The sequence below is a fragment of the Lampetra fluviatilis genome, chromosome 4, assembly GCF_964198595.1.
Source record: "Lampetra fluviatilis chromosome 4, kcLamFluv1.1, whole genome shotgun sequence".
NCBI lineage: Eukaryota > Metazoa > Chordata > Hyperoartia > Petromyzontiformes > Petromyzontidae > Lampetra > Lampetra fluviatilis.
The window spans coordinates 654,116-673,252 of record NC_136278.1 but is presented as its reverse complement, the minus strand read 5'-3'; the positions used below and the strand labels follow the sequence as shown (position 1 = coordinate 673,252).

Genomic DNA, 19,137 nt, shown 5'->3' with positions numbered 1-19,137 from the left:
ACCTCCCTCACCTACCTCCCACACCTCCCTCCCTCCCCTCCCTTCTCTCTGTCACCGAGTCGCCGCTCGCAGCAACAGATCGCGCTTTGTTCTCTGAGAGATGAAAGCGTGGCCCCCACCCCACAACCCCCCTCCCCCTCAACCCAGACCCGCCCCCACCTCCTCCACTCCTCTTTATCTCCCTCCTCCCGCCCCCCTGCTCATCCCCCCGTGGTGGAGGAGGAGGAGGAGCGCGGGGCGAGTCGCCACTCGCCCGCGGGCTACCCGCCCGGCAGGCCTCCACCACTCGAAACTCCGCACAGATGGATCCAAGAATACATTTCCGTACTGCCATCACCTGGCCACCTCGGAGCCCGAGCCTATAGCATCTGTGACTCCCAGGCAGTTTCACGTCCAAGCACTAACCAGGTGCATTCCGGGAGATTGAGCCGCATGCAAATGGAGTGCGGGTTAGCGAGCCGCCGATTAAGGCAAACGCAGAGCGGACGTGGTGGTGGGCGAGGTGGAAAGGTCAGAATGGCCACGCATGTCTGGCCGCCTTTGTCTCTCCGGCTTTGACGGTTTCATGACCACTACTAGCACCAATCGGACTCATTTCAGGCCAAGTAGACCCAGTGGTGATCCCCACCAGGTTGAACAGAACTCTGGGTGTGTATGGGCAGAGCCACAGGAATGCACACCCCACCTCGCACTCAACAACACCAACCACAATAACAACCACAATAACGTATCTCTCATTCCCAAGGCTTAGCTATCCACCGGGTCTGTCTGGGTTGGCGACCTGCAAGTATTGTTGCATCCGGCACACCACATCCACAGCCCCTCTCACGTTGGCCGTGGCTCGTCGCGTGCGACCAACTCCAGTCCAGCAGTGACCCAGAAAATATCCGGTCCAGCCCTGCTCACCCCTCGGCCACGTGCCAGATCTGCTGAGTCGAGTCCGGCCCGGCTCACACGGTGGACTCTTGCCCCCCGTCGCCCGTGACCTCCTCCCCGCTGCCGTAGTGCGTCAACGGGGGGGGGGCGCTCTCGTGAGCCCTCCCCGCCACGATGCTCAGCCTCCCGCTCCCGCCGTGCCGCGGCGACACCTTCACCAGCCGCTCGCGGTACGGGATGGCCGGTGGCGGTGGCGGGGGCAGCGGCGGGGGAGGCAGCGGAAGCGCCACCGGCGGACGACGCTTGGCGCGGAGCTCCCCGTTGGCGCGGAGCTCCCCGTTGGCGCGGAGCTCCCCGTTGGCGCGGCTCCCGTCCGGCGGCGGCTCGGCGCCGGCGAACTGCGGGGCGGCGGAGTGGCGCAGCGAGGCGCGGTACGAGGCCAGCAGCGCCACGTCCTCGCTGCCCACCAGCGGCACGCGCGACTGCCGCTGCTCGCGCCGCCGTCGGTGCGGCCGGTACGAGCGGCCCCCCCCCCCCGCCGCCGCTCTCGCCGATCGTCACCCTCCTGCTCCTCTTCCACCTTCGCACCGCCACCGCCGCCGCCGCCGCCGTCGCCGCCGTCGCCGCCGCCGCCGCGATCAGGACGACCCAGCCTTTCCACGCGCCGCCGCCGGCTAGCGCCGAGCGGGAACCCTCGGGGCGGCAGAGATTCAGGGCGTCGTCGGAGACGGTCAGAGAGAAGGCGGCGACGGCGCGGTGCGAGCGGCGCTCCAGGGCGGAGCACTCGTATGCGCCGGAGCGCTCGCGGCCCAGCGCCAGCAGCAGGAGGCCGTCCGGCAGGGCCCGCCAGGCCGGGGCCTCGGAGGGCGGCGGCCGCCGCAGCTGGCGCCCCTCGTGGAGCCAGCGGGCGTGGGCGTGAGCCGAGGGCATCGGGCAGGGCAGGAACGCGCTGCCCCCGAGAGCGGCCAGCACCGGGGTCACGGTGGGGGTGGCTGCGTACGGGGGAGAGGGCTGATTAGGCACATGAGAGGCTCGTTCGCGTTCAGCTTTGCGATGTTGTCGGTGCCGCGAGACGAAGCGCCGTGCATCACCCAGTGGTGCGGTGGCCTGGTGGAGTAGCGTGGTGCAGTGTGGCGCCGAGGTGCGTGATGAGGTGTGTGGTGAATGGCGGTTGTTGTTGTTGTTGTTGGTGAGATGTTTGGTGAGGTGTGGTGAGCTGTGGTGAGCTGTGGTAAGGGGTGGTGAGGGGTGGCGGTGGTGCTCACCCTGTTTCTCGGCGCACTCCCCCACGTTCCCGTTCTCCACATCCTGGATGCGGTATCCTCTGTCACACACAAAGGAACGACACGTGAAGGATTCACTCGCGAAGGAATCACGCAAAAAACTGATTGCCACGACGTCCGCTCCTTGAGACGGCGCGTGTGGGTGCAGGCGGCACTGTGGGGTGCGTAGCGCTGCGCGGGGGGGTCCGGGGGGGGGGGTGGGGGTCGCAAGTCCTCACCTGTTGTCCAGCACCCCCACACAGCCCAATTTAGCGTCCCATGCGCACGTGGGGTCACGCGCGAGAACGCAGTCGGCGCACGAGGGGTAGCGCCCACACGAGGCGCCCCCCAGCGCCACCTGCGCCACCGCGCGCCCGCTGCCCACGAAGAGCCGCGTCTGGGGAGGGGGGCAGGAGGGTGCGGCGTTGGTCGGGGCCGCGGCAACGGCGATCACGACGCTCCCCACCACACTGGCACTCACCCTAACACTAACACTCACCCTAACACTCACCCTAACACTCACTCTCACCCTAACACTCACCCTAACACTAACACTCACTCTCACCCTAACACTCACCCTAACACTCACTCTCACCCTAACACTCACCCTAACACTAACACTCACTCTCACCCTAACACTCACCCTAACACTCACACTAACACTCACCCTAACACTATCACTCACCCTAACACTCACCCTAACACTATCACTCACCCTCACACTCACACTGGCCAAGTGACCCTGAGCCCCTCTCTCTGCCCGCACCCCCTGGCGCCCACCTTGTCGTGCGAGATCTGCAGGCTGCTGATTGGCTGTGGGTCACTGAAGAGGTGCAGCTCTTCGATGACGTGGGCCGGCTGCCCCGGGGGACCCAGCAGAGCCTTGTGCAGCAGCCCTGAGTCTGGCATCGTCATCATCAACACCACCATCATCATCATCGCCATCATCACCACCATCATCATCACCGCCATCATCATCGCCATCATCAACACCATCATAATCGCCATCATCACCACCATCATCATCACCGCCATCAACATCATCATCATCAACACCACCATCATCATCGCCATCACCACCGCCATCATCATCATCATCATCATCATAGCCATCATCACCATCGTCATCACCATCATCATCACTATCATCACCACCATCATCATCACCATCATCACCATCATCATCGCCATCACCACCGCTATCGCCATCACCACCGCTATCATCATCACCGCCATCATCATCGCCATCATCATCACTATCATCATCATCAGCATCATTCACCACCATCATCAACACCATCATCATCGCCATCACTACCACCGCCATCATCATCACTGCCATCATCATCGCCATCATCATCACCATCATCATCAACACCACCATCATCATCGCCATCATCATCACCGCCATCATCATCATCACCACCATCATCATCACCATCATCGCCATCATCACCATCATCATCACCATCATCACCATCATCACCATCATCGCCATCATCGCCATCATCATCACCACCACCATCATCATTGCCATCATCGCCATCATCACCGGCAGCATCATCATTAGCATTGTCATTAGCATCAGCATCACATTATCATCCTTGTGTCTGATGTCACATCATCATCAAGCCATCAAACAACCATAATCCTGTGATCTGACATCATCATTATCGAAAACAGATCCACACATCACCATCGTCATCACTTTGTCTATCATCACCAATGTAATCACCGTCCTGTCAGCTGACATGATCCCAAAAATCATTCTCATTGTTACCATTATCATCCCCTGCATCACTACATCGTCATTTTTGTCATCATCACGATCTTTCCATCTTATTTTAATGTACTTATTAATCGAGCAGAGCCACTCTGCTCCTGCATTGCATTTTATTTTAAGATGTTTTCAGCGAATTAATATTTATTTGTGTAGGAGGGAACCGGAGTACCCGGAGATAACCCACGCCTTGAGTGAGGGGGCAACGCTCTATCCCCGTACAGATGGACACAGATGCCGATTAGTCCGCCTGCTGTACCACCGTCTTCTGGAGAGCCAGGGTACTGCACCTCCTGGACGCCCACGTGGAGGGAGTTTCACAACCCCAGTGTGGTGATCCACCAACCCCAACCAGCACCACCGCCCCTTCCTTGGCTGCGTGAATTGAGGTTGGGGGGGGGGGGGGCGCTGTGGTTGTAGATTGCGGGGCTGTGGTGGGGGGGGGCTCACCTGTGCCCAGGTAGACGAGGTCGCGGGGGGCGCCGTTGGCGTCCAGCACCCGCAGCAGCGCCACCTGCGTGTAGCGCAGCCCGGGGGGGGCCACGAGGACGGGGCCCGCGGCCCCCCCCGGGGTCACCGCCTGCGCCATGAGGGGGTGCTCCAGGGCAAAGGTCAAGGTCTGCTCGGGCAGGTCCGTGGAGTTCTTGATCCCCCGCGCGCGCATGGCGTTCGTGATGCACTACGCACGCACGCGCAGCACATACCTCACCGTGTGTCCCCCGTGCCCTCGCCGTGCGTTCCCCTTCTCCCCCCGTGCACCCCCCCCCCCCCACTGCTCCTTCCACCCTCTCCCTCGTGTCTCACCGATCCGGGCCGTGGGGAGGGGATGTTGGTGCTGCGGGCACTCCAGCACATGCTGTCGGAGTGGAACTCGCGGTACGGGCCTTGGAATACGTCACGCAGGCGCGACACGGGGAGCGGGCACAGCGCGGAGATGGAGCCCCACGGCCTGGGCACCACACACCGCACCACGGGGAACACAGAGGGTACACGTCACCACAAGCGAGATCCATCCGAGTGTCATCGCTGTCAGTGTAAGAGAACCTCCGGGACAACCTCGGCGCTGTTCCGGTGAACATTGCGGAGGAGTGGAGGTGCCGTGATCACTGGAACCTCCTGCGCTAAATCTGCGTCCGGGTCTTGCTGACGGACAGCCGATCCATCCCGTGACCGAGGATAGTGGCGCCCTTTGCACGACTACAAATGGGCAGAGGTACCCCCCCGGCCCCGCTCCCCCGCCCCCCGCCTCTGCTCCCAAAGCCTCACCCCTGGGACTCAAAGACTCCGTAGAAGAGGCCGTCGCGCCACGACGGCCCGGCCTGGTGGTAAAACACGGAGCGGATTTTCTGCAGCGGCCCTAGCGAGCCGGGCAGCGTGCACTCCACGCGGGCCTTGAGGAAGGACGACCACCGCTTCTGCAGGGCCTTCAGCCCCCCGAGGTCTCCCTGCCGAGAGGAGGGGGTGCGGGAGAGGGGGGCGTCAGGGTCAACCGTACAGGGTCAGCAGGTTTTGGTAGAATAACTCGTACATGCACACACAGTCACACACACACGCACGGTCACGCACAACAACAGCTGCCATTCGCCACTACGTGCGCCTGTGCCAAGCCAGGTGCATTTTGAGGCCACGTGAAGTGTCGAAGGCCCGTGACAGACCCAGGTGACATGGGTTGACTAAGATGAGTCGTAGATGCTCCAGCTGTGCCCCCTACTATTATCAGCCCGGCGCTCTGCTCGTTGTTGTGAGCGTCACTCCTCCGCTCTCCGTTGTTGTTGGAGGGCGACTGACTTCAACTGACCAGTAGCGTCCTTCACGAGCCTCCTCCATAGGCGCACACACATTGCACGTACGCACACGTGCGCGCACACACGTGGTACACACCTTGCACACGCGTGCCACGCTGGCCACCATGGCCCTCGTGTCCCTGTCCCTCTCGCTGAAGAAGATGTACACCTTGTCGTCATCGCCATCCTCGCTATCCTCACTCTCCCGCACCGCGCCCAGGAACACGAAGTCCGGATCTGACGGGGTTCACCAGGTCACGGGGTCAGGGCACGCGGGAGTCAGGGGTCACCTTAATGCCATCGGTGTCACGAGGATCAAGGGCTAGTTTCGGCGGTCACAGGTAGGGGTCAAGGATGACGATGGGCGAGGAGGTGATGGGTCAGGCGTCACGGTGGGTCACGGTGGGTGTGTTTGTGTGTGTGTGTTGCAGGGAGCGGCGGTGCGGTGGTTAGCGCACCGCGCCACGAACCCGCGAGTTTCATTCTCGGCCAGGTCGGCTCGGCCTTAAAAGTTAAAACATCGGCACTGGGGAGACAAAGGCGGCCGGGCGTGGTGCTGGCCATGCCCACCCACTCGCTCTGCGTGACGGCGGAGTGCGAGTGGGTGGGCGCCCTGCGGGCCTGTCAAGGGCTCCACAGCTGGGGGATCTTTGTCTTTGTTGCGAGCGTCTCTCACGGCTGAGCCAGTCGTTGAGAAGTTCCGTCTTGAGGGGAGTCCGCCCCCCGAGGGAGCGCGCCACCACGTACTCGGTGCTCAGGAAGTTGTTGGACGTGGCGGTGTAGATCTCACCATCTGACAGGTGAGGGAGGGGAGAGGAACACGGGTGAGGGGGGAACACAGGTGAGGGAGGCGAGGCAAGGAGGGAGGAAATCAGCACAGGTGAGGGAGATATTTGGATGAGGGAAGGAGAGATTGGGGGAGGGGAGCGCAGGTGAGGGAGGGAGGGAGGGGAGCGCAGGTGAGGGAGGGTTAGAGGGGAGAGGGATGCAGGTGAGGGTGGAAGCGGTTTGAGGTGATGGGAGAACGATAGGAGAGGGCAGGAGACACACGGGTGAGTGAGGTGAGTGAGGTGAGCGAGGTGATGTGAGGTGATGTGAGGTGATGTGAGAGAGGTGAGGGGAGCAGGCTTTGCAGCTAAAATAGAGGGGAAAAATGAGGGGGAGAGGGGGTGGAAGTGAAAGAGTGAGGTGAGTGAGTGAGGTCTGCTGGTATGAGGGCGGGAGGTCAACACACAGAGAGGGAGCGCACGGTGACTCAGACACGAGTGCTGGCTTTGACAATAACCACTTTTACATCAACACAACCATCACCAACATCAACACCATCAACATGCCATTCACCACCCTCACCATCAACATGCCATTCACCATCCTCACCATCAACATGCCATTCACCATCATCGGAATCGAGTCCCCCCCTCCCCCCTCCAGGTACAGTGAGACTCTCACACCTGCGCGCTGCAGTCGGACAAACAACCCCGTACAGCCCCCACCCCGTACAGCCCCCACCCCGTACAGCCCCCACCCCGTACAGCCCCCACCCCGTACAGCCCCCACCCCGTACAGCCCCCACCCCGTACAGCCCCCACAGCCCGTACAGCCCCCACCTCCTTCACTCGCCCGGAGAAATCCGCGGAAGCGCCGAGCGCGTGCTGAGAAGAGCGGCGGGGGGAGACGGGGCCTGGGGGTAGCCCCGCCCCCCGCCCCCGCACGGTGAAACCCAAAACTCCGGGGGGAGAGGGGGAGGGGGGGTCCGGGGGCCCCGGGCACTTCCCACCAGCCCAGCACCCTGCGTCAACACGAACACCCGCACGTGTGGTGGTGCACACGTGCGGTGTACCACCACACGTGTGCACCACAGTCACGTGTGCACCACCACACGTGTGGTGGTGTACACGTGTGGTGGTAGACACGTGACTGTGGTACGCACGGGTGGTATGCGAGCAGTGACACACGCAGGAACTCGGCGGGCAAGTTCCCGCTCGCCACGATTGACCGCAGAGACACTAAACCCGGGTTCAACTCGCCAGCCCCGCCCCCACCGCAACCACGACTCGCTGTGGGCACCAGCACCACCACCAGCACCACCAGCACCACCACCACCATCACCACCAGCACCACCACCACCAGCACCAGCACCATCACCACCAGCACCATCACCACCAGCACCATCACCACCAGCACCACCAGCTTCACCAGAATAACACCACCACCGACATCATCACCATCAACATTACCAAGCAGTGCAATCGTCACCAACAGCACCATCAACAACCACCATCGGCATCAACACCGCCATTAGCAGCATGAGTAGTGGAAGCAACATCACAATCATCACCACGAGGAGCGCCACAAACGCGGCCACTGCCACCCCAGGCTGCGGCTGGCGCGGGGTGCGCAGGCGGTGCAACTGCCCCACGGGCGGGTGGGGCCTGGCGCCCCTTCTACCACCGGCACCAAAGACAAAGATCCCCGGAGAGCCTCCACGAGACTGTTGGGGCAAGTGCCGTTAGAGAGCACCGATGAGAGCCGGCACGGCACACGTGGGGTGGGTGGCCACCACCTCGCCCTGCAGCGCCTGGCACTCGTTTTAACGCTGGGTCCACCTCGGGGAGAGGCCCAGGACTGAGTTCAAACGGTATCCACTGCTAGTGAGCGGGAATCGAATTGCAGGTAGCCGGGTTCGTAGTGGAGTGCCGATAACCACCACCACCACCACCACTCTCCACCTGTGCCACTCACTCACCCCCTGTGCCACTCAGCACCACCACCACCACTCACTCACCACCAGTGTCACTCACTCCCCACCTGCCCCACTCAACACCACCACCCCTCACTCCCTATCTGCCCCACTCAGCACCACCTGTGTCACTCACTCCCCTCCTGTACCACTCAGCACCACCACCACCACTCACTCCCCCCCTGCCCTACTCAGCACCACCAGTGCCACTCACTCTCCACCTGTGTCACTCAGCACCACCTGTGTCACTCACTCCCCACCTGCCCCACTCAGCACCACCTGTGTCACTCACTCCCCCCCTGCCCTACTCAGCACCACCAGTGCCACTCACTCTCCACCTGTCACTCAGCACCACCTGTGTCACTCACTCTCCACCTGTGTCACTCAGCACCACCTGTGTCACTCACTCCCCACCTGCCCCACTCAGCACCACCTGTGTCACTCACTCCCTACCTGCCCCACTCAACACCACCAGTGCCACTCACTCTCCACCTGTGTCACTCAGCACCACCTGTGTCACTCACTCACCACCTCCACCACTCACTCCCCTCCTGTGTCACTCACTCAGCAGCACGAGTGTCACTCACTCCCCACCTGCCCCACTCACCCAGCACCACGGAGGCTGCCCCCTGGCTCCGGCTGTAGGGGCAGCGCCCGCGTCCTGCCTCCATCGCCGGGAGGAGCTGCAGGGGCCTGGGGGTGGTGCGCTGTGGGGCCACGGGGACACAGGGACCGGGGTACACACAGGGTACACACACATGGTACACACACACACAGGGTACACACACACAGGGGTACACACACACAGGGTACACACACAGGGTACACACACAGGGTACACACACACATACACAGGGTACACACACAGGGTACACACACACACACAGGATACACACACACAGGGTACACACACACACACAGGGTACACACACATGGTACACACACACACAGGGTACACACACACAGGGGTACACACACACAGGGTACACACACAGGGTACACACACAGGGTACACACACACATACACAGGGTACACACACAGGGTACACACACACACACAGGATACACACACACACAGGGTACACATACACACAGGGTACACACACACAGAGTACACACACACACAGGGTACACATACACACAGGGTACACACACACACAGGGTACACACACAGGGTACACACACACACAGGGTACACACACACACAGGGTACACACACACAGGGTACACACACACAGAGTACACACACACACAGGGTACACATACACACAGGGTACACACACACAGGGTACACACACACAGGGTACACACACACACAGGGTACACACACACACAGGGTACACACACACACACAGGGTACACACACAGGGTACACACACACACAGGGTACACACACACACACACAGGGTACACACACACACACACAGGGTACACACACAGGGTACACACACACAGGGGTACACACAGGGGTACACACACAGGGGTACACGGGGGCAGGGGTACACACACACAGGGTACACACATAGATTCGTGTTGTCAACGGTGATGATGTGGATGATGATGATGGGACTTACGATGCATGAGCACTGCGAATTGCAGTGATGGTGACGATTTTGAATCTAGTACTGATGAACTTCTTTCGCACCATACGTAGCCAACCGTGCCAATCAGAGTAGTGATTATGTTGACGATGTTAGCGAAGATTGTATTGTTGTTAATGATGATGATGGTGATGTTGTTGGTAATGATGTTGGTAATGATGGTGATGGTCATGATGATGTTGGTAATGATGGTGATTGTCATGATGATGTTGGTAATGATGGTGATTGTCATGATGGTGATGATGTGGGTAATGCTGGTGATGGTGATGATGATGTTGTTAATGCTGGTGATGATGATGTTGTTAATGCTGGTGATGATGATGTTGTTAATGCTGGTGATGGTCACGATGGTGATGATGTTGACTCACGATGTAGGCGCACTGCGGGTTGAAGGCGTGTGTGCCGCACGTGAAGAGGTGGGAGTCATTGAGCCGGTGCAGCACGCGGATGTAGTTTGCGCACTCCTGGCGACACAGTGGCAGCAGCAGCAGCATCAAAATCAGCAGCAGCATCAAAATCAGCAGCAGCATCAAAATCAGCAGCAGCATCAAAATCAGCAGCAGCATCAAAATCAGCAGCAGCATCAAAATCAGCAGCAGCATCAACATCAGCAGCAGCATCAAAATCAGCAGCAGCATCAAAATCAGCAGCAGCATCAAAATCAGCAGCAGCATCAAAATCAGCAGCAGCATCAAAATCAGCAGCAGCATCAAAATCAGCAGCAGCATCAAAATCAGCAGCAGCATCAAAATCAGCAGCAGCATCAAAATCAGCAGCAGCAGCAGCGACATCGTCGCACCGCGCACTAGTGGCCAGCGTAAGCTGCCGAAATCGACCCGGCAGCCTCTGCAATGAGCGGCAAACGCGCGACCGCTGGGCCGCATCACGGCCCCAGATCCCATCGCGTGGGTCCCTCCTTCCCTCCCTCATGACCTTGACCATGACCATGACCCTGACCCAGACCATGACCCAGACCATGAGCCTGACCTCCATCATGGGTCCCTTGCTGGAGCATTCAGATTTTTCGGACAGCGACGGAGCCCAGACGATCTGTGGAGACACGCGGACACCAGCCAGCCACTCAGCGGACACCACCCAGTCACTCGCCGGCGGGCAGTCCCCTCCCTGTCCCTCTTCTAGCGCTGCTGCGGCTGTGGTGGCTGTCTCCCCTGAACTTTACTCACTGATTCCTCCACCCGTCCTGAAGACTCGGGTCGACCAGATGGAACAATTTCGTCTCGTCCACCACCACACCGCAGGTCACAACAACAACCGCTATTCGCCACTAAGTGACGGTGACGTCATCACGGCGCTTGTGCCAGGCTAGGTGCACCTTGAGGCCACGTGAAGTGTCGAACGCCCGCTGGCAAAGAGGTCACGGGGCAGACCCAGGTGCCACGGGTCGACTGACCGAGACGACTGGTTGATGCACCACCTGTGCCCACCTACTGTGCCAACTTTCTGTGCTTTAGCCACCCGGCGCTCTGCTTGTTGTTGTGAGTGTCGCTTCTCCGCCCTCCGTTGTTGTTGGAGGGCGACTGCCTCCAACTGCTCAGTAGCGTCCTTCACGAGCCTCCTCCAGGTCACAACAACTCACTCACTCACCCCCTCACCCACTCACCAACCTATTCACTCACTCACCCCCTCACTCACTTACCCCCTCACTCACTCACCCCCTCACCCACTCACCCACCACCTCACTTTCACCTCAACACAGGTCACCTCACCGCTCTCTCTGCTTCGACCCTCACCTCTCCCATCGCCGCCGCCGTCTCTCACCCTCCCCCCACCCGCCTCGCCTCTTGGTACAAATCACCTCGCTCCACTCAATCAAAACAAAGACGGGGGGGGGGGGGGTGTGGGGGGGGTGCACGTGGCTGTGTGGGGGAGCACGTGGCTGTGTGGGGGTGCACGTGGCTGTGTGGGGGAGCACGTGGCTGTGTGGGGGAGCACGTGGCTGTGTGGGGGAGCACGTGGCTGTGTGGGGGAGCACGTGGCTGTGTGGGGGAGCACGTGGCTGTGTGGGGGAGCACGTGGCTGTGTGGGGGAGCACGTGGCTGTGTGGGGGAGCACGTGGCTGTGTGGGGGAGCACGTGGCTGTGTGGGGGAGCACGTGGCTGTGTGGGGGAGCACGTGGCTGTGTGGGGGAGCACGTGGCTGTGTGGGGGAGCACGTGGCTGTGTGGGGGAGCACGTGGCTGTGTGGGGGAGCACGCACCGGCGGAGCCACGGGGCGGCTCACGTTGCTCGCGTCGAGCACGTGTATCGCGTCCCGCCCCCCCAGCAGCAGCAGCCCCTCCAACTCGAGCAGCTGCGAGGAACCCCCCGCAGCGGAGGCGTTCCCCTCCACGGAGGGGTCAGTCCACACGAGGACCCCCTTCAGCTCTGGTGAGGGGGGGGGGGCAGCAGAGGAGAATAGGGGGGGGGGGGAGAGGGTGGAGAAGTTAAAATAATCAAGTCAAAGTGATGTCCTACATCTCTGAGCTAGTGATGGAAATTCCACATTGCTGTGACCGGGACGAGTTCATTCCTAGTGGAAACCGCTATTGACTTCCCCGAAAACGTGGTACCGGAGGGATGATTGTTGAGATTTGTGCACAACACGAGGAGGCCGGAGTGAGGGGGGGGGGTCACGGGTAGTGGGGGTCACGGGTAGTGGGGGTCACGGGTAGTGGGGGTCACGGGTAGTGGGGGTCACGGGTGGAGGGGGGGTCACGGGTAGTGGGGGTCACGGGTGGAGGGGGGGGTCACGGGTAGTGGGGGTCACGGGTGGGGGGGGTAACGGTTGGGGGGGGTCACGCTTCTCACCTCTCTGAGGAACAGACACGCGAGGTCCAGCAGTGAAGTTGAACTCCGGACCCAGGGCCGCCACGGCCACCATGGCCGCGAGATGAAGGAGCGAGAGGAGGAGGGGCCTGCCGTGAGACCCCATGTGGAGCCGGGGTCCCAGTCGAACCCCCGCCGAGAGGGACGCGGTGGCGAGAGGAGTGGGGAGTGTCTGCGGCACAGGACGAGGGGGTGAGAGGACGCGACCCGAGGAGATGGAACTCAGCGGTCACGCAACTACACGCGACTCGACTCACCCAAGGTCAGGCGATGTTAGGGTCAAGATTAGGGTCAGGGCCATGGTTAAGGCGTTAGATGTTAGGATGATGGGTAGGAGTAGGGTCAGGGTATGGGGTTCGGGGCTGGGGGTATTGGGTTAGAGGTAATGCGTAACAATCGGGTGACGAGTGTGAGTAGGGCTATGGGGTTAGGGGTCAGGGGGCGAGTGGGTCCCGCACGCGTGGTGGTGGCGGCGGCGGCGGTGAGGCGCCTCCGAGTGATCCTCTCTCCCTCTCCCCCCCTCTCTCTCTACCTCCCTCTCCCTCCCTCTCCCTCCCTCTCCCTCCCTCCCTCTCCCCCTCTCTCTCTCCATCTCTCCCTCCCTCTCCCTCCCTCCCTCTCCCCCTCTCTCTCTCCATCTCTCCCTCCCTCTCCCCCGCTCTCTCTCTCTTTTTTTTACGATCAGTGGAAACAAGAAGATGCTCGGTGTATTCGGCACTTTGTTTCGTTCATCATTTCGTAAAATGTTTTTTTTTTTAACGGGGCTTTATGTAACCCTCGCTCTCTCGCTCGCTCTCTCTCTCTGGGCGAGCGGACCCGGCGTTCCGAGTTCACGTCGTGACCATCACCAGTGTTAGGGTGAGGGATTGAGTGCAAGGTGTAAAGGTGTCTGTGTGTGTGTCTGTGTGTGTGTCTGTGTATGTGTGTGTGTCTGTGTGTGTGTGTCTGTGCGTGTCTGTGCGTGTCTGTGTGTGTGTGTCTGTGTGTCTGTGTGTCTATGTGTGTGTATGTATGTGTGTGTCTGTGTGTGTGTGTCTGTCTGTGTGTGTGTCTGTGTGTGTGTCTGTGCGTGTCTGTGTGTGTGTCTGTGTGTGTGTATGTGTGTGTGTCTGTGTCTGTCTCTGTGTCTGTGTATGCGCGTGACATTGCCACACCTCCCCATTGTTGTCAATAGCGCCATAGCCTCATCCACCTCGTCATTGTGTTTACCATCATCATAAACATGATCATAAACATGATCATAAACATCATCATAAACATCATCATAAACATCAACATCATCCTTCACCAATCATCATCGTCATGAACATCAACCACGATCATCACTCCACGTACCCTGGGTTCCTGCGTCTGTTCTCTGGGCTTCACCTGTATCGGGTCACACCTGTGTGAGAGAGTGAGAGAGTGTGAGAGAGTATGTATGAGAGTGTGAGCGAGTGTGAGAGAGTGAGAGAGTGTGTAAGAGAGTGTGAGAGAGTGTGTGTGAGAGAGTGAGAGAGTGAGAGAGAGTGAGAGTGAGAGTGCGTGAGAGAGTGAGAGTGTGAAGACTGAGCGCGAGAGTGCGCACACCTGGAATAAAGGTGATGCAGTGTGTGTCTGTGTGTGTGTCTGTGTGCGTCTGTGTGCGTGTGTACGTGTCTGTGTGTACGTGTCTCTGTGTACGTGTCTGTGTGCGTGTCTGTGTGTACGTGTCTGTGTGTACGTGTGTGTGTGCGCGTGTCTGTGTGTACGTGTCTGTGTGTACGTGTCTGTGTGTGTCTGCGTGTGTGTCTGCGTGTGTGTCTGCGTGTGTGTCTGCGTGTGTGTCTGCGTGTGTGTCTGCGGTCATCTCAGTCAGTCGACCCGTGGCACCTGGGTCTGCCCCGTGACCTCCTGCCAGTGGGCGTTCGACACTTCACGTGGCCTCAAGGTGCACATGGCCTGGCACAAGCGTCGTGGTGACGTCACCGCCACTTAGTGGCGAATGGCGGTTGTTGTTGTGTCTGCGTGTGTGTGCGTGTCTGTGTGTGTCTGTGTGTACGTGTCTGTGTGTGTGTCTGTGTGCGTGTGTACGTGTCTGTGTGTGTCTGTATGTACGTGTCTGTCTGTGTGCGTGTGTACGTGTCTGTGTGTGTCTGTGTATGTCTGTGTGTGTCTCGATATAGATTTCCCCGTAGTTTTGATCGGTGGTGCTGCGCTACGAACCCGCGACCCGAGTTCGATTCCCGCTCACGGCCAACACCACCAGTGACGATTATCTGAACCGGTCCTGGACGTCCCCGTAGGTTGACTCAGCCTCAAACAGAACACTCATCAGCATCGCTGTGGTGAACATCCGTGTTTGTGAGTTCGCCTGCGGTGACATTTCCGTGTGACGGTGCGAGTATGACGGTGAGAGTGTGAGAGAGTGTGAGAGAGTGTGAGTGTGTGAGAGTGTTCGCGTGTGAAGGAGTGTGGCTGTACATGAGTGTGAGTGAATACCGTGAGTGGCGAGTGTTTACGTGAGAGAGTGTGTACGACTGAGAGTGTTTCGCGTGAGTGTACAGGTCAGCGAATGAGGGTGTTGTTACGTGAGTCTACGAGGCGAAGCGAGTGTGGTCACGTGAGATGTGTGATTGTGAGAGTGTTTACGTGAGAGTGACAGAGCGTGCGTGCGAGTTTGTGGGTGCAAGAGTTGTTTACCTGGAAGTTCACCTGGTATGAGAGTTGCCGCTCAGAGCGAGTGAGTGGACGAGAGCGAGTGAGTGCGAGTGAGTGTGTGTACGTGCGAGTGAGTGTGCGAGTGAGTGTGTGTACGTGCGAGTGTGTGTGTACGTGCGAGTGAGTGTGCGAGTGAGTGTGTGTACGTGCGAGTGTGTGTGTACGTGCGAGTGAGTGTGCGAGTGAGTGTGTGTACGTGCGAGTGTGTGTACGTGCGAGTGAGTGTGCGAGTGAGTGTGTAGGTACGAGTGAGTGTGTGTACGTGCGAGTGTGTACGTGCGAGTGAGAGTGCGAGTGAATGTGTGTACGTGCGAGTGAGTGTGCGAGTGAGTGTGTGTACGTGCGAGTGTGTGTACGTGCGAGTGAGTGTGCGAGTGAGTGTGTGTACGTGCGAGTGAGTGTGAGAGTGTGTGTACGTGCGAGTGTGTGTACGTGCGAGTGAGTGTGCGAGTGAGTGTGTAGGTACGAGTGAGTGTGTGTACGTGCGAGTGTGTACGTGCGAGTGAGAGTGCGAGTGAATGTGTGTACGTGCGAGTGTGTGTGTGTGTGTACGTGCGAGTGTTGCTCACCTGTAAGTCCACTGGGTATGAGAGCTGCGTGTTGACGTGCGAGTGCCGAGTTCGCGTGGCGCTGCAGGGCGGGGCGAGTTCGCACCGAGACTCAGGTGAGGGGCCGAAGACGCCGTGCGCGTCACCTCCTGGAGGCGTGGGAGGGGAGGGGAGGGAGGGGAGAAGGGGCGACTGATTTTGCATGTGGAGAGATTCGCCACGGGGATGTGGATCGATCGGTCTGGTCACGTTCACCACAACAATGCTGCTGCTGCTGATTATTAGTCTGTGTTGTGTAGCGTGTAGAGCTTTGTGTCGAACTGGGATCCTTGTTCATGGACATCTGTCAGAAAGGAGCTGGCAGCTCACCAGCAATGATTCAAGCGAAGCGTGACGCTGCCTGCTGAGACGCTGGGTGTCGAAACCGGCACAAAGTTTGTTCTGCGTCGAACCAACGGCGCTGCGTCAATAGCCACTCGGGCAAGACCGCGTGCGTGGCTGATGGGATGTGCGAAACATGATTTTTGATTTTTTTCCCGAGTCGGGACAGACTACGGAAGGGACGCGAGGTGCCGGCGGGTGTCTGCGCCACAGAGCCAGAGACGTCTGCGTCGTGGCGAGCAGCAGCAGCAGCCCTCCACATTGGCAGCGAGCCCCTGAACATCGCCTGCCATTATTGCGCCGCAGGTTCAGACACCAAGTCACCTGTGAACTCGACCCAAGTCTCCCCCGCACCCACCGATTACGTCACCGCCCCCCGCCCCGCCCCGCCCACCCACTCACCTCTTTGTCTGTCACGCACGGCAGAGAAATCCGCGGAAGCTCCAACCCCAATTCATTTCTTGGTGAAACACAAAGGAAAGCTCGCTGTTGTTAGGGGGCCCTTGTGTTGTCGTCTCACGGGCACACCTAACCACACACCTGGGGACACGTCTAACCACAGTTGGTGTTTGTGTCGGGCCCTTGTTGACAATCCACTGCTGGAAGAGGGCCTCCCCACGCCTACAACTCTCCCGCTAAGCTACGTAGCGCTTTTTCAGAAGCGACCTGGCCACAAACGATAGCTCCACGAAGTGGCTTATCACGTGGAAATTGTATAGCAGTCAAATACTTGAAAAGCGCGTGTATAAATGTGGATAGAAAAACCGGAGGACTCGGAGAAAAGTCCACGCGATCACGGGGAGTACTCGCGAACTCCAAATAAACAGACGCCAGGGTCGGGATCGAAGCCACGACCTCGTGCACACCAGACGAGTCAGTGGAGGGTTCAAAGTGCCCGGCTGACGCAGAGGAACCAGATCACGTCACCCGCCAGACATGACGTCCTCCCCCCGCTTCATGAGCGGATGCCGATGACGCTGCTGCTGCTTGTCTTGACCTCACTGTGACTCAGAGGGTCCACGTGGAAGGTGCGGGAGAGGTCCCCCTCCACCCCCACACCACAGCGACCCCTGGGATCACTACCGCCTCTAACACCACCATCACCATTACCGCGCTGAGCATCACCGCCACAACACCCACTAACACCACAGCGCACGTGACCTCGTTCCCCCATTGGACCTCGACGCGGGTCTCTCCCAGGCAAAGGGCAGAGTCCAAAGGCCGCGCTCGACCCCGCCCCTCCCAGCAGCTTCATTGCCTTCGTCTCCTCCTCGACGGCGGCATCGGCCATCGCGAGTGCGGAGCGGGCGAGCGAGAGGCTCGCCGCAACCCGGGAGGGTCACGAGGGGGTCTGCTCGGCCCGTAATCGAAGTTATATTCAAAGAGCGCCTTCACTCGGGGCGCTTGACGGAGCTTGCACCACGGTGACAGCATATTATGTTGAACTTCTTTCGCACCGTACGTAGCCAACCGTGCTAATCGGAGGTGCGGGGGAAGGACAACGAGCTAAACAACAAGCTAGTTCAAATAAAGTAGTTTTCTACCTAGATGATTTACAAGTGCTTAACTCTAGTGGCTTCCTAATATCGGAAGAGCGTTCCAGACGGCCGCAGAAGCGAATCTCAAAGCGCGTAGTGATGCAGTTGCCGTCTTTGTTCGATGGGGAGCCAAAATTCGCTGCGAGGATAATCGGAAATTATTCTAATTTCAAGGGCGTGCGACAAGGATTGAGGAATGAGTGACAGCGATAGAGGGGACTTGGGGGGTCACGAAGGGGTAGAGGAGGGATGGGAAGGAGTGGAGGGTCGAGAAGATGATGAGCAGTCGAGAAGAGCTTCAAGAGACAGATCCTCGTGCGTTTACACGCACGCACAGAGGTGGCCAATACGTGGACTGCAGAATACGTCTCAGGACAAATCAGCACATCATAAGCAAACAGCAATTTTCGGGATGGCTGATGGCAAATAAAAATCCCCGACTCTAGAATGAATGCATTAAAAGTGTAATGTAGCACTCAGAGACGCTGTCTTGCTCAAGTTATATATACAATATTACTGATATGAGCCAAAATTGTCTTGACTCTTAAAGCTTTCGTGACTGCAGGAATTCATATTCTTTGGGTATTTCGGTAAAGTCACGTAGATAGGTTCAAATTAATAAAGTGTTCATTTTATGTTTATGAATTTGAACCCATCCACGTGACTTTACCGAAAGACCCAAAGAATATGGGTTATAGGCGAGTTTATATTAAATATTACAGTTCACCCGACTCGATGACACGTTACCAGCTGGACGCAGGCTGACTCTACACAACTGGGTGACGACTTTGTCGCTGCTACACATGTATCGGAGCCGTCGATGTAGAACTTCTTCCCCAGCCTTCCAAGACGACGAGGGCGATCCCCAGCGACGACGCTCCGGACCCCGAATCCTCACAGCAGCCCCGAGCCCCGAACTCCGCTCTGCCTTTTGTTTCCCCTCGGCTCTGCCAGGCCCCTTTTCCCGAACTCTCTCCTCTGCCTCACTCTCACACCCCCCCGGGGGCTCCGTCTCTACCCCTCTGCCTCACTCTCACACCCCCCCGGGGTTCCATCTCTACCCCCCGCGTTGACTCATCACCCAGTTACCCCACCTGGCCCTGCCTGGACTCATCTATTTACG

General features: G+C 59.0%; 1 protein-coding gene across 1 annotated transcript; it reads right to left on the bottom strand.

The window, feature by feature from the left end:
• Positions 1 to 227: 227 nt before the first annotated feature.
• LOC144931240 (semaphorin-4E-like) lies at positions 228 to 14,209 on the bottom strand. Its single transcript, XM_078855044.1, is given in 16 exon segments — positions 228 to 1,418; positions 1,420 to 1,868; positions 2,142 to 2,200; positions 2,378 to 2,535; positions 2,919 to 3,040; positions 4,369 to 4,597; positions 4,723 to 4,867; positions 5,185 to 5,363; positions 5,800 to 5,939; positions 6,379 to 6,495; positions 9,050 to 9,149; positions 10,412 to 10,507; positions 11,031 to 11,093; positions 12,261 to 12,427; positions 12,851 to 13,040; positions 14,204 to 14,209. Coding segments are annotated over 15 exon segments (2,616 nt in total). The 5' UTR covers positions 12,975 to 13,040; positions 14,204 to 14,209; the 3' UTR covers positions 228 to 950.
• Between the last annotated feature and the right edge of the window lie 4,928 nt (positions 14,210 to 19,137).